At 39.3% G+C, this 13,824-nt stretch overlaps 1 protein-coding gene across 9 annotated transcripts in view; it reads left to right on the plus strand.

Moving 5' to 3' along the window:
• MTFR1 (mitochondrial fission regulator 1) overlaps positions 1–13,824 on the plus strand; it is a 99,040-nt gene that overhangs the window by 49,589 nt on the left and 35,627 nt on the right. For all 9 annotated transcript variants that reach the window (XR_007918616.2, XM_070075102.1, XM_070075099.1 and 6 more), the window contains one exon: positions 4,662–4,774. Coding sequence is in view for 8 of the 9 variants with exons in the window: in XM_070075102.1 (XP_069931203.1) it covers positions 4,662–4,774 (113 nt within the window). In the remaining variant the exon portion in view is untranslated. The remainder of the gene's footprint in view (positions 1–4,661; positions 4,775–13,824) is intronic.

Genomic DNA, 13,824 nt, shown 5'->3' on the forward strand with positions numbered 1-13,824 from the left:
TTACACAGGCATACCGCCTGGCCAGTTGGTGTCACTATATGTCATTGTACTAAAATATAGAAATTCTACTTTTAGTTTTTCTTACAGTAGTAGAAGTTGGTAGACAAAGAGGAATAGTTAATAGCTAGGTAGGTAAAAAGATATTACTGTTTTACTGTGTTGCTTTTAAAAATGTTTCATATTTGAGTATAAAATTGTAAAATAGACCAAGTTTATTTACTGTTATATCTTCTTGGCGGAGAATCCAACTAACTAGTAACTGTGTGATTATTTTATGAAAAATTACATTGGGACTTCTAATGTTTTTATTATAAATACTTCAACTGTTACGCATTTGTATTTTACTTCTGTGTATTTTATTAAATGAGTCAGTTTCCTTGGTATGGTTTTATATTACCAGAATATTTTAAAAATTATTAATAACATTAGTAAGATTCCTAAAATATAATTTAGGGTAATTTAAATTTTTTCAAATGTTAAAGTTAATATCGAAAATGTGAAAATACAAAGCTACTACTGAATTTTTGTGTTGGATGAAATGTGATTTAAAAATTTCTCTCTTCACTGTTTCTTTCCTATTAGCAATAGCTATGATAGGACAGGACCTTGCTGGGAACCTTCAGTAAGTTGTCCTTTTCTTTCCCAGAGCTGCCATCAGTCATCCATGCATGTCAGTAGTGCTGTCTAAATCGTACTGTTGAGAACAACTTGTCCTTAGTCCTCTGTGACAGTGCTGACTTTGCCTTGGCTTGTATTTTGCTAAGTGGATTGTGCTGGAAATTGTCCTTCCCATTTCATGCTTATGTCACTCAATGAATGTTCTCCCTAGCAACTACTAAATGGGGTGTAAAAAAATTATTTTTTAGTTTTGTCTTGTGAATGAGCTGGACTTAAATGTCAAAACTACTGTGTTTGGATGCAGGATGTCAAGTAGAAATGATACAGACAGATCTTGACAGCATCATTAACATTTTTATCTGGAGGGGGGTGGCACGTGTTACGAACATGGATTATTTCTAAGCATAACTAATGCTTAACTAAGAATAAAAGCCAAATTCATGGAGTAGGTATGTTTTTATTTTTTAAACATTTATTTATTTATTTGAAAGAGTTAGAAAGGCAGATCTTCTGTCTGCTGGTTCACTCCCCAAATGGCCACAATGGCCAGGGCAAAGCCAAGAGACCAGGAACTTCTTCCAGGTCTCCCATGTGGGTAGCAGGGGCCCAAACACTTGGACCATCTTCTACTGATTTGCCCAGACCATTAGCAGGGAGCTGGATCGAAAGTAGAGGCAGCAGGGACACGAAATGGTGCCCTTATGGCATGTCAGCATTACAGGCAGTGGCTTTATCTACTACACCATAATGCTGACTCCACAGTTAGGTTTTGCTTTTGATATATTAAAGTTTGTACAAGAAGCAGCATTTCATTTTAATGTATGAATTATTTACAAATGTGAAATTGAGATATAATGATCCTTAGTTATCCTTGAAAATGGGTTCTATATCTTTGAGAATGTATTCTTAGAAAAATAGTACTTCTCTTTATAAATATTTTGGAAGAGTAGTTTTTATAATTTTTATGGGAAAATAAGGAGTCTTAATGTAAAACTCAGATTTTTTCTTAAATATAACTAGCTTCCTACCAATTAGTAACTATTGAAACACTTCTTACATTTTTTTTTTTTAAGATTTATTTTTATTTATTTGAAATAGTTACAGAGAGAGGTCTTCTATCTGCTGGTTTTACTCCCCAAACGCCCACAATGGCTTCTTCCAGGTCTCTCATGGGCGTGCAGGGGCCCAAACACTTGGGCCATCTTCCACTGCTTTCCCAGGTCATTGCAGAGAGCTGGATAGAAAGTGGAGTAGCCAGGACACGAACTGGCACCCACAGGGGATGCTGGCGCTGCAGGTGGAGGCTTAGCCTATTATGCCATTGTATCAGCCCCACTTATAGATTCTTGAGATAGATGTAATACCCATTACATTATTTAAATTATATAAGATGCCTATTTGCTGAATATCTGGAAAGTCAGTTGTTTGGGTAACTTTCTGAAATACATAGGAGAAAGTATAAAAACCTTGCTTTTGGGTACCAGTGCTGTGGTGTAGTAGGCTAAGCCTCCACCCGCGGTGCCAGAATCCCCTATAGGCACCTGTTCCCAGGCTGCTACAGCCTGGGAAAGCAGTAGAAGATTGCTCAAGTGTTTGGGCCCCTGAAATCCCCATGGGAGGCCCAGAAGAAGCTCCTAGCTTCAGATCAGCCCAGCCCTGGCATTGCAGCCATTTGGGGTGTGAATCAGCAGATGAAAGACCTTTCTGTCTTTATCTCTCAAATCAAATAAATAAAATCTATATTTAAAAAACTTGTTTTTGATCCTTTTTTGCTCATGTATCTTGAGAGTATACTTACTGAAATTCCTGTTTTTCCCTCTTTGACTACAAATTACTTCATTATGTGCAAAACATAGTGTTTTGAGTTTTTCATCTTAATTCCATTATTATGTCTCGGTTTTTGCCTGGGAGTTAAATACTTACATCTCACTTCTTTTTCCTCTTGCCTGCCCACCTGTCTTCCCTAGAGGCCATAATTTGAGGCATTTTATTATTAAAATGTCATTACTAGTTCTACTTTATTGTTAATTTTAAGTAATTATGATAACAAAATGAGTGTACCTGCTAACAGTAGATATGTTTGGTTCAATTTTTATTCCTAATATTAAAGATATTTTAAACTTTGTATATGTTATTGTTATTTGTTTAATGGGTATTAATTTCAAAAAGCCTGACCTGACAGCATTAAGAAGATTTGAACAGTGCAGAGACTGTAGTCGCACCTTCCTTATAAAAATACTAAGTAAATTTTTTTGGCCTTTTACTTTTCTTTTTTCCCCCAATGTAAAATTGTGAATTGTTTTTCTTTTTCACTTAAGGCTCATTATAACTTTTAGAAAGTATTAATTTGATAACTGTATTTTAAAGCTGTTTTGCTTATTTCATATTTCTTTTTTGAACTTTAAGTTATATAAGTTTCAAATATTTCATATATACAGATTTAGGAACATAATGATGCTACCCCTCCACCTCCCCGTGCTCCAACCTTTCCTTTCCCTCCCTCTTACATTCCCAATCTTAATTGTTACCAAGATCTATTTTCAGTATACTTACTGATCCTATAGTTATCCCTACTCTAAGTAAAAGAGTTCAACAAATAGTAAGAAGAGAAAAAGAAAAACTCTTTATCACTGGCATTCTGATTCTGAGGTATTTTACATGCAATAAAACCAAAGTTAACTCTTTCAAATTATTTTTCCATTTTTTTCTCAGGTTATGCATAATTTTTTGTATTTATTTCAAAATATTCTCTTCATCCATGTGTTTACCCATTTGATAGAATTCTTCTGCTATTTGTATTTTTTATTCATCAATATTAAGCTAAAATTCAAGAGATTTAAGAAATTTTTGAAAACATTTTCAACAGTATAATGACATATACTTTTATGTATATGATGGTATCACAACATAGCTATATCATAGTCGTTTAAAAATATTCCTGGATTTAACACAAATTGGTCATTTGTTCCTTCTTACACTTTCTTGCCCCCTCCTTTTTTTTCCTTTTTTTTTTTTTTTTTTAAAGATTTAGTTATTTATTTGAAAGGTAGTGTTAGAGAGAGAAGGACAAACAGAGAATCTTCCATCTGCTTATTTAGTCCCCAAATAGCCACAACAGTCAGGACTGTGCCAGGCTGAAGGCAGGAGCCAAAAGCTTCATCTGGGTGTCCCACGTGGGTGCAGGGGCCCAAGGACTTGGGGCTATTCTCTGCTGCTTACCCAAGTGCAGTAGCAGGGAGCTGGATCAGAAGTGGAGCAGCCAGGACTTGAACTGGTGCCCAAATAGGATGCTGGAGCTGCAGGCTGGCTTTAATTGGCTGTGCCATAGCACCAGCCCTTATTTCTTTTAAAAAAAAATCTAAATTACTCTCCAGAACAAAGTAGTTTCTAATGCTTAGATTGAAAAATTTTTCTGTTTTTTTTTTTTTTTTTTTTTAATTTTTGACAGGCAGAGTGGACAGTGAGAGAGAGAGACAGAGAGAGAAAGGTCTTCCTTTGCCGTTGGTTCACCCTCCAATGGCCGCCGCTGCAGCCGGCGCACCGCGCTGATCCGATGGCAGGAGCCAGGATCCAGGTGCTTTTCCTGGTCTCCCATGGGGTGCAGGGCCCAAGCACCTGGGCCATCCTCCACTGCACTCCCTGGCCACAGCAGAGAGCTGGCCTGGAAGAGGGGCAACCGGGACAGAATCCGGCGCCCCAACCGGGACTAGAACCCGGTGTGCCGGCGCCGCAAGGTGGAGGATTAGCCTATTGAGCCACGGCGCCGGCCCAATTTTTCTGTTTTAAGATAGAATTTTCTTTTTTCAAGTAACTAGCAAAGTAAAAAATTGAATACAGGTAAATTATTTTTGAGAGATAGTCATACATTATTAGGCAACAGTGTGATAATGACTAAGGATTTCATTCACAGAGGTTAATGGAAATGTTAGAAACCACCATGTGTTTGTAACACCAAAGCTGGTGATTTTCATTTAGGTGAGTAAAAAGATTTATGCCATTATTTTTGTGTGAGATAAAGAACTTTTCCTATTTATAACTTACAGCTCACCAGCAATGCACCAGAATGGAGCCCCAACCCAGGAGAGGATACAGTGGTGTCTTTGGCTGATGTTGGATGGGTAGCCAAAGAAGAAGGAGAATGTTCAACAAGACTAAGGTTGGTTTGGAAGGCTGTCAGAACTGAAATGCAATATATTCTTTTAAAGAGGATGATATGTTTGTAGTATTTTCTTTAAATAGCCTAATTTGATTTCTATTGACTAACCCAGTTCTTTTCCTTCAGCAGCCATCTTTTCTGTTCATTTTTAAGACTGGACTACTATTTATAAAGTTCCTAAAGACATGTAATTATGTGATAAACCCTAATGAATCACAGGAGTTTCTGCCTTTTAGAGGTTTACATTCTACTATGAGTGGCCAAAAAGAACTATTACAAATATGTTTAGATAAGAACAGTAATTATACATGAGGGTAGAGAGATCAGTCTGGATTATAGTAGGGAATTTGTGTAATTGGAAATTGTTTCATAATTATGAGTCAAGATGAATTGTGATTGAAGGGAACAATGTGTGAATTATATAGTTGCTTGCTTTTATTTGAAAAAGCCTGAAAAAATGTTGACTATGCATTCAATCTAATAGAAAGTTATTCCACATACTTACATACTCCTCACTTTTATCAGGCATCAACTATGTAAAGATAAATAATAAGATACAGTTCTCGCATTCAAGGAATACTTAGTGCTGGAAGAGAAAAGAAATCAATACAATACTATAAAATTTAATGATTACAAAAGTCTACCATATTCTCAAAGGAGGGTATGACAGAGCTGTTTGGTAAGGGATCAGTAGGAGCCAAGCAACTGGGAAGGCTGTGTTCCAGGAAGAGGGAAGAATTTCTTTAAAGGTGCAGTCAGCAGAAAATGTGGCATGTTTGGGAAATACCAAATGTTCCGGTGAGCCTAGAGAAGGGTAAGCTGTAGAAGATAAGCATGAAAAGTGGGTAGAGATTCAAGGTTATACATGTTATACTAAAAATGTTAGACTTTTCCCTGCAAGCAGTATGGAATCATGGAAGAAATTTAATCACTATAGTAATGCAATCAGGTTTGTGTTTTATTCAAATTAACCTGTAAACATTATGAAGAATAAAATACTGGGAGTTAGGCCACCTAATAGATGATCAGATTGTGACTAAATTAGGAAAAGAAGGTCAAAGCCAAGAGAGAATCGGAGAAATTAAAAGGACATGGAAATTACCAGATAGGAAGGATGAAGAGAGTCTACGATGGTGGGATAATTAGTAAGATTATCAGAAAACAGGTTTATTGGTAGGTGGAATTAGGGAGCAGTAATCCATGCTGGGATATATTCTGTTTGAGTTTTCTGTGAGATGTTCACAGTGGATCTAGGAGAAGTTTATGGAAACATACGTATAAGGAAGGCTTGTACTCTAACATCTAGATAAAATGGCTGAAAATGAGTGCGCCCAAGGAGCATGTAGAGAAGAGGAGCATTTGTATTATTTATTTTTTAAGATTTGTTTATTTATTTGAAAAGCAGATTTATAGAGAGGCAGAGAGAGAGAGAGAGAGAGAGGTCTTCCATCCACTGGTTCACTCCCCAAATGGCTACAGCAGCTGGATCTGTGCCAATCCGAAGCTAGGATTCTGGAGGTTCTTCTGGGTCTCACACTCAGGAGCAGGGGCCCAAGCACTTGGGCCATCTTCTGCTGCTTTCTCAGACCACAGCAGAGAGGTGGATTGAAAGTGGAGTAGCTGGAACTCAAACCATATGTATGTGATGCCGGCACTGCAGGTGGCGGATTTACCCGCTACACCACAGCGCTGGCCCCGAGCATTTGTATTCTGAATGAAGCTAGCATTTGGAAATTTAAAAAAGGAAAGCAAAAGTCTTACATTCCCAAATCCCCATTTGTGATCAACAGGTAGTGCTCGAGGTGAGACTAGGTAAGTAAAAACATTATCAAGTTTCAATTTTGTTTTTCAGTTGAAACATTATCTTTGACTTTAACAAGAGTAATTTCATTTGATTGGTATTAACTGGATAAAGTAAAAATCAGGTAATCCAAGAACAAAAGAAGAGTGTGGTTTGAATAACAAGTAGAAGTGAGAACATAGGAGTAGACAAACACAGACCAGATATTGCAGTATTAACAGATAAACAGCCTTTTTTTTTTTTTTTTTTTTTTTTTGGACAGGCAGAGTGGACAGTGAGAGAGAGAGACAGAGAAAAAGGTCTTCCTTTTGCCGTTGGTTCACCCTCCAATGGCTGCCACGGCCGGCACACTGCCGCTGGCGCACCGCGCTGACCTGAAGGCAGGAGCCAGGTACTTCTCCTGGTCTCCCATGGGGTGCAGGGCCCAAGCACTTGGGCCATCCTCCACTGCAATTCCCTGGCCACAGCAGAGAGCTGGCCTGCAAGAGGGGCAACCGGGAAAGAATCTGGCGCCCCAACCGGGACTAGAACCCAGTGTGCCCGCGCCGCAAGGCAGAGGATTAGCCTAATGAGCCGCGGCGCCGGCCACCTTTCTTTCTTTAGACGTATTTTTTTTTTTTTTTAATTATTGTTTTGAGACAGTGGTACATTCTTCACATGCAGTTGTGAGAAATAATACAAAGAAATTCCCTGTACTCTTAACTCCATTTCCTTCAGTGGTATCATCCTTTAAAACCATAGTACTGTACAGTATCACAGCAGGGAATTGGCATTAAGGAAGTCAAGATGCAAAGCATTTCTATACCATGAGGATCCCTCCCGTTGCCCTAGTGTGGCTCCAAACACTTTCCTTCCATCTTCAACCTCTCCTTAATCACTGGCAACCACCATCCTGTTCTCCATTTCCACAGTTTTGTCATTTAAGGGAGGTATGCATTATATAACCTTTTGGGATAGGCCTTCTTCACTGAGCATTATTATGTGGCTTTTTATCCAGGTGGTTGTGTGTATCAGTAGTTCATTCCTTTTTTTTTTTATTGCTGAGCAGTATTCATTGGTATGGATGTACCAGTTTTGTTTTTTTTGTTTTGTTTTGTTTTGTTTTGTTTTTTAAGATTTTATTTATTTATTAGAGAGGTAGAGTTACAGATGGTGAGACTGAGAGACAGAGAGAAAGGTCTTCCTTCCGTAGGTTCACTCCCCAGATGGCCATAACAGCTGGAGGTGAGCCGATCAGGAGCCAGGAGCTTCTTCCAGGTCTCCCACGTGGGTGCAGGGGCCAAATCACTTGGGCTATCTTCTACTGCTTTCCCAGGCCATAGCAGAGAGCTGGATCAGAAGAGGAGCAGCCAGGAGTAGAACCAGTTCCCATATGGGAGGATTAACCTACTGCGCCACGGCACCGGCCCTCTGCCATTAATTCTTCATGTATCTTTTCAGCTCTTTCTTTCTCTTCTTCCATGGCATTGATGATGTAAATAATAAATCTTTGATTACAGTCTCACAGGTCTCTGAGGTGCTGTTGTCTTACAACTTTTGTGGGGATTAAGTCATTGTTCTCTGCCTTTTCTGACGCCATCTGCAGAGTTTCAGGGTTTATTACTGCCTTTCGAGGGTGAAAGTTGGTCTCTGCTGTGTGGGTCACGGTTTTCTTCAGTAGTTTTGGCTGAAGTAGGATGATTAGTTTTTTGCAAGTTTTCTATCTTGTTCGGCAGCCCCTTTCTTGATCCATTGGGTGAGAGAGCAGGCTTTTCTTAGGGCTTTTTATTTTTCTACAACCCTTGGCATTTCTGAGTTGTCAGCTTCTCCAGCATTGAGTCTGGGATATGTGAGCCAATAAGAAAAGGCAGGAAACTCTGCTGAATTGTTTTTTGGGTTTTGAAGTGCCTTCTCTGAGGGTGTCCTTCTCGGCGTCTTTCAGGTTTTTCATGTGTTTGTCTTATATACAGTGTCTAGGGTTTGTAGTTGTAGTTAGTGGGAAGAATAAGGAAAAGTTATCTGTATGTAATACAAGATCACATTTACAGCAATGTGAAATACAACCTAATGAATTAACTGTCAGAGGATTTTAATTATAAATATTTAAATATGGATAGTGGATTTTGTCAATGATGTGGAAAACAACTGGCTAATGGGCCTTTGAAAAGGCTCCTAGAAGGGCCAGTGCTATGGCATAGCAGGTAAAGCCACTGCCTGCAGTGCCAGAATCCCCTATGGATGTCAGTTCGAATCCCAGGGGACATCATCCACAGCTTTCCCAGGCACATTTGCAGGGAACAGCCAGGAATTGAGCCAGCACTCTGATATGCAATACCAGCATTACAAGCAGCTGCTCGGCCTGCTGTGCTACAGTGCCACCCCTGCCACCATTTTACTTTTGACTTCTGTGGGATCACCTTTTTTGTAGACGCCACATGGAGAGAAGAGAGATCATGTGTTATTTGTCTTTCTGTGCTTGACTTACTTCACTTAACATAATGACCTCCAGTTCCATCCATGTTGTTTCAGATGACAAAATGCCATCCTTTTATGGCTGAGTAGTATTCCATATGCAGCACATTATCTAGCATCAGTGTTTGGATACTTAGGTCCTTTACACTCTGGGCTATCATGAATAGTGCTGCAATAAACATGGGAATGCAGATGTCTTTTCAACATATTCCTTGGATATGTACCCAGTAGTGGGAATTCTGATTCTATTTTTAGTTTTTTGAGGAATCTCCATACGGTTCTTCACAGTGGTTGTACTAATTTACACTCCCACCAACAGTGTGTAAGAATCACTTTTTCTCTATATCCTCACCAACATGTAACTGTCCTTTATTTTCTTGATAACAGCCAGTCTAACTGGAATGAGATGGTATCTTGAGGTAGTCTGAGGTTTTTAAAAGAGCATGAAAAAAAAACAGTATACTAGCATGCACACAGTAAACTCTCATTGTGTTCTTTCTATCACATTTTCATTCCTTTTCATTAACAAAATTGCATTAGAAAGAACATCATTTTTATAAGTATTAACATTCTTTGAAAGAATCATAACTATTTAAATTGTCTAAGATAATTTGTTCTCTTTCGTTCTGAGAATATGTAGTCTTAGAATATATACACAGTCTAACATTTGTACTGTGCATGATAAAGACTAATCTGATGCTTCTAGTAGACATTTTCAGTAAATATTTGATTGCTTCTGGAGTGAAAGAACCTTATAGTTAACTCCAATTTGTTCATTCTATGAGTAAATTTCTTATTGTATCTAATTCTTCTGTAGGGTTTCACATAAAATTTTTTTAAATTTTTATTTCTTTATTTGAGAGGTAGAGTTACAGTCAGTGAGAGGGAGAGACAGAAAGATCATCTTTCCGTTGGTTCACTCCCCAAATGGCTGCAACTGCCAGAGCTGCACCAATCCGAAGCCAGGATCCAGGTGCTTCTTCCTGGTCTCCTACACGGGTTCAGGGGTCCAAGCACCTGGGCCATCTTCCACTGCTTTCCCAGGCCATAGCAGAGAGCTGGATGGGAAGTGAGCAGCCAGGACTAGAACCGGTGCCCATATGGGATGGTGGGGCCACAGGTGGAGGTTTTACCTACTGTGCCACGGCACCAGCCCCTCCACATAAATTTAAACTCAGAAATTTTTAGATAAGCATCTATAGGTTCAAAATGCTTAAAAGTAGTTCCAGTTAGGTTTTTTCCTTAAACCCAGTATTATTAATCTAATAAAGAAGATAACTTACAGTTGTCCTTCAGTGTCCATGGGTGATTGGCTTCAGGATCTCTCCCCCAGGTACCAAAATGTGGAGATGCTTAAGTCCCTTGCATAAAATGGTATGGTATTTACAAATAACCTGTATAGTTATCTTATGTTTTAAATCATTTCTAGATTACTTAGGGTAATGAATACAGGTAAATGTTATGGGAATGGTTGTTATACTGTCTTGTTTAAGGAAAAATGTCAGGAAAAGGCAATTTATACCTGTTTAATACAGATATGATTTTTTTTTTCATTTTTAATATATTTGATCCGTGGTTGGCTGAATCGATGAATGCAGAGGGCCAACTATTTATAAAAATCTATAGTGGAAGGATAGTGAACAAAGTGAGACTGAAAACTTTGATGTTTGAATGTTAAATGTAATGTGGAGTGTGGTATTTTTTAAGGGTGTCAGAGAAGACCCTCAACTTCAGACTGAAAGAAGTGACTCAGGAAGCTAGCAAGCTGGCTTGTCACAGCTCCTAGTGAGAGACAGTTCCTGTGCACAGCACATCCGGTGCTGGTGTCATCAGTCATTTCAGTCTTATATTTGATACCAAAATTAATAACTTACATTAGTAAAATACTGCATTAGAGAAAGGAATATTTTCCTTAAATATCATTGTAAAGAATAGCCAACTTTTGAAATATAAAACAGCAGCAGAGTTGTGTTGAACAAAACCTACAACAGCTAATGGGGTGGTTCCCACCAGTCTTCTAGGTCTGGGGACAGCATCCGTGCCTGTTCCTCCACTGTCTTCCTCAAGCTTCCTTCAATCTGAGTAATTCCCCCAGTCTTGTAGTCTTTATCAACTCCTCGCTTGCTTTGAGAGATTGTTGGTTTTCTACCAGCCTTTATGTGGCAGGGAACTATAAACTGCCGGCTTGTTTTCCTGCCTGGATTCTAAGACAACAAAATGTACTATTTTATCTTCGTAGGTTATTCTCTAATCCAAAAACATGAGGGAGGGTCAGTAGAAATTTTTGGAACACAACTGATGGAAGCATCAGACACTGTGCTAATGTAAAACTATTTCAAATCTTGTGTTTTATTGAGTCTGAAATAAGAGGGAAGGATCCTGAGGTGTATTACATTTAACCTGGAGCTTTTTTTGAATTAGTGGAACTAAAAAAAGCCCTTTGTATTTATGTAAATTGTGCTCCAAAAGTAGCTTCCCTTGATACTAACATTGGAAAAATAGAGCAGGTAATTCCAGTGCAGGGTTACTCTAAATAAAAGCTTGTGTTCTTCTGCCTTAGGATACTTTGGAGCCACAAATAAAAAGGGTAGAAATCTAACCAGTGGAAGCTGGTGTGCAGAAAGTGGTTTTTTTGTTTTGTTTTGTTTTGTTTTTTAATTTTTTGACAGGCAGAGTGGACAGTGAGAGAAACGGAGAGAAAGGTCTTCCTTTTCCGTTGGTTCACCCCCCAATGGCCGCTGCAGCCGGTGCACCGCGCTGATCTGAAGCCAGGAGCCAGGTGCTTCTCCTGGTCTCCCATGGGGTGCAGGGCCCAAGGACCTGGGCCATCCTCCACTGCCTTCCCGGGCCATAGCAGAGAGCTGGACTGGAAGAGGAGCAACCGGGACAGAATCCGGCGCCCTGACCAGGACTAGAACCTGGTGTGCCGGCGCCGCATGTGGAGGATTAGCCTATTGAACCGCGACGCTGGCCTTGGGCCATCTTATACTGCTTTCCCAGCCTGTAGCAGAGAGTTAGATCGGAAGTGGAGCAGCCGGGTTTTGAACTGGCGCCCATATGGGATGCCAGCACTGTAGGCAGTAGTTTTACCTGCTACGCCACAGCACCGACCCCTGAATAATATTTAAAACAACTTGTAAGCATTTAATACTTTTGGATCAGAATTTTAGGTAAGTATATGACTACTGATTTTTAAATAAACAGTAGTATAATATCATTTTTTGTTTACTAACACTGAAGATTCTGATATCCAACGTTTAATTCTTGTGAATAGGTTGCATGAAGCCTCTGTACTGACACATAATATGAAAACAAACCATCAGCCTCATTTCCATCCCTAGATAAGGATACTTTTATAAGCTAGATTTTAGTAAACACAGCGGAGTTCTTTCATGGAAAGGGGAAGTTGGTAGGGGTGGGGATGAGTATTTATCTGTAGGTTCTGTCTCCTCTCTTCTCTGTTCCACTTGCATCTGTTGTCAGCTCCAGATGCTGTCATCCCTGGTACCCATGGCAGTGGTGTCCATGTCCATCCTCTGTCCTGAGAACACTCTGCTGCTTATTGCTGACTTTCTCTAAACCAGGGTGTTATCAGAGAAAGACCCCTTAGAAGTCCCATCTGGGGTACCAAATATTATCGGAGTGTGAGGTGCCAGTTATATTACTGTGTACTGTGTTCTTATTAATAAATTCAGAATATTAATAAGCATTGTGGGTTCTTGCCTAATATTCAGAGAATTCTGAATCCTGGCATAAATGAATGATAAGTTTTAAGCTTTTATTTAGTGAGAGAAATGCATAGGAGAGTGATGGCCTTATCTAAAAGAGAGAAGAATCTGAATTCATACCGAGCACCAGGAGCCAACCATGTGGAGGAGCACGTAGGCCAGGAAGTATGGGGCGGGTGGCCCGAAGGCCACACTCCCGGAGGCACAGGGGCAGTAGCAGGTCCGGGGCAAAAGGGAAAAAGGGCCAAAAAGTGCTGGACCCACCATGTTCCAGGCCTTTAATCCACTTCCAAAGGGGAGTGGTTAATTAGTCTGATTGGCAGGTGAGTGCACAGGTGTGGTAAGATAAGGGCATGAGATCACACAGGGGGCGTGGTGAAGGCATGGTCTTCCAGCTCACAAACCTGATCAATTTTATCCTGTATGCCTGCCTACAACAAAACTTAAAATTTAACCTTCTATATATTTATTGATTTTGGAATACTGGCTGTTGTTGCCTCTGGGCAGGGCCAGACCAAATGACTTTCTGGGCCTAAACCACCAGTAGGCTAGAGGTTCCCCACCCTTGCAGTCTAAACCCACATTCTCAGTTACTGCTGCTTTGTCTTACTCCACTGCAGTTGCGCACAAGCATGCTACTTTAATTCTGCATTTATTTGAGATTTTTATACTTTGCTAAAATCTGTTCCTGAGATTAAAATACTATCATTCCCACTGTCCTACCTACCAGCATTTTCCCTAGTTCTTTCATGAAGTTTTAAAAAGATACTGTTCAGTTCCCTGTAAAAATAAAACATTACCAAAACTGTATTTGAAGAAGCACATTAGGTAAGATTATGTTATATTAAATGTAATTACCCTATGAAGTGTAGATAGAAATCATAGTTTAGTCAGTTACATCGACAAAGAGCCATAGTAATTATTTTTTCCAAACTTTCAATGTCTTATTAAAATAACTTTCTTTATTGCAGATTGATTAGAGCATATCACGTCATCTATTAACTTTCATTACATAAAATTTTTCAGAGAAAGTATTGATATGTTTAATCAGACATTGGCACTGTTCTTTA

The sequence above is a fragment of the Oryctolagus cuniculus genome, chromosome 6, assembly GCF_964237555.1.
Source record: "Oryctolagus cuniculus chromosome 6, mOryCun1.1, whole genome shotgun sequence".
NCBI classification, from domain to species: Eukaryota; Metazoa; Chordata; class Mammalia; order Lagomorpha; family Leporidae; genus Oryctolagus; species Oryctolagus cuniculus.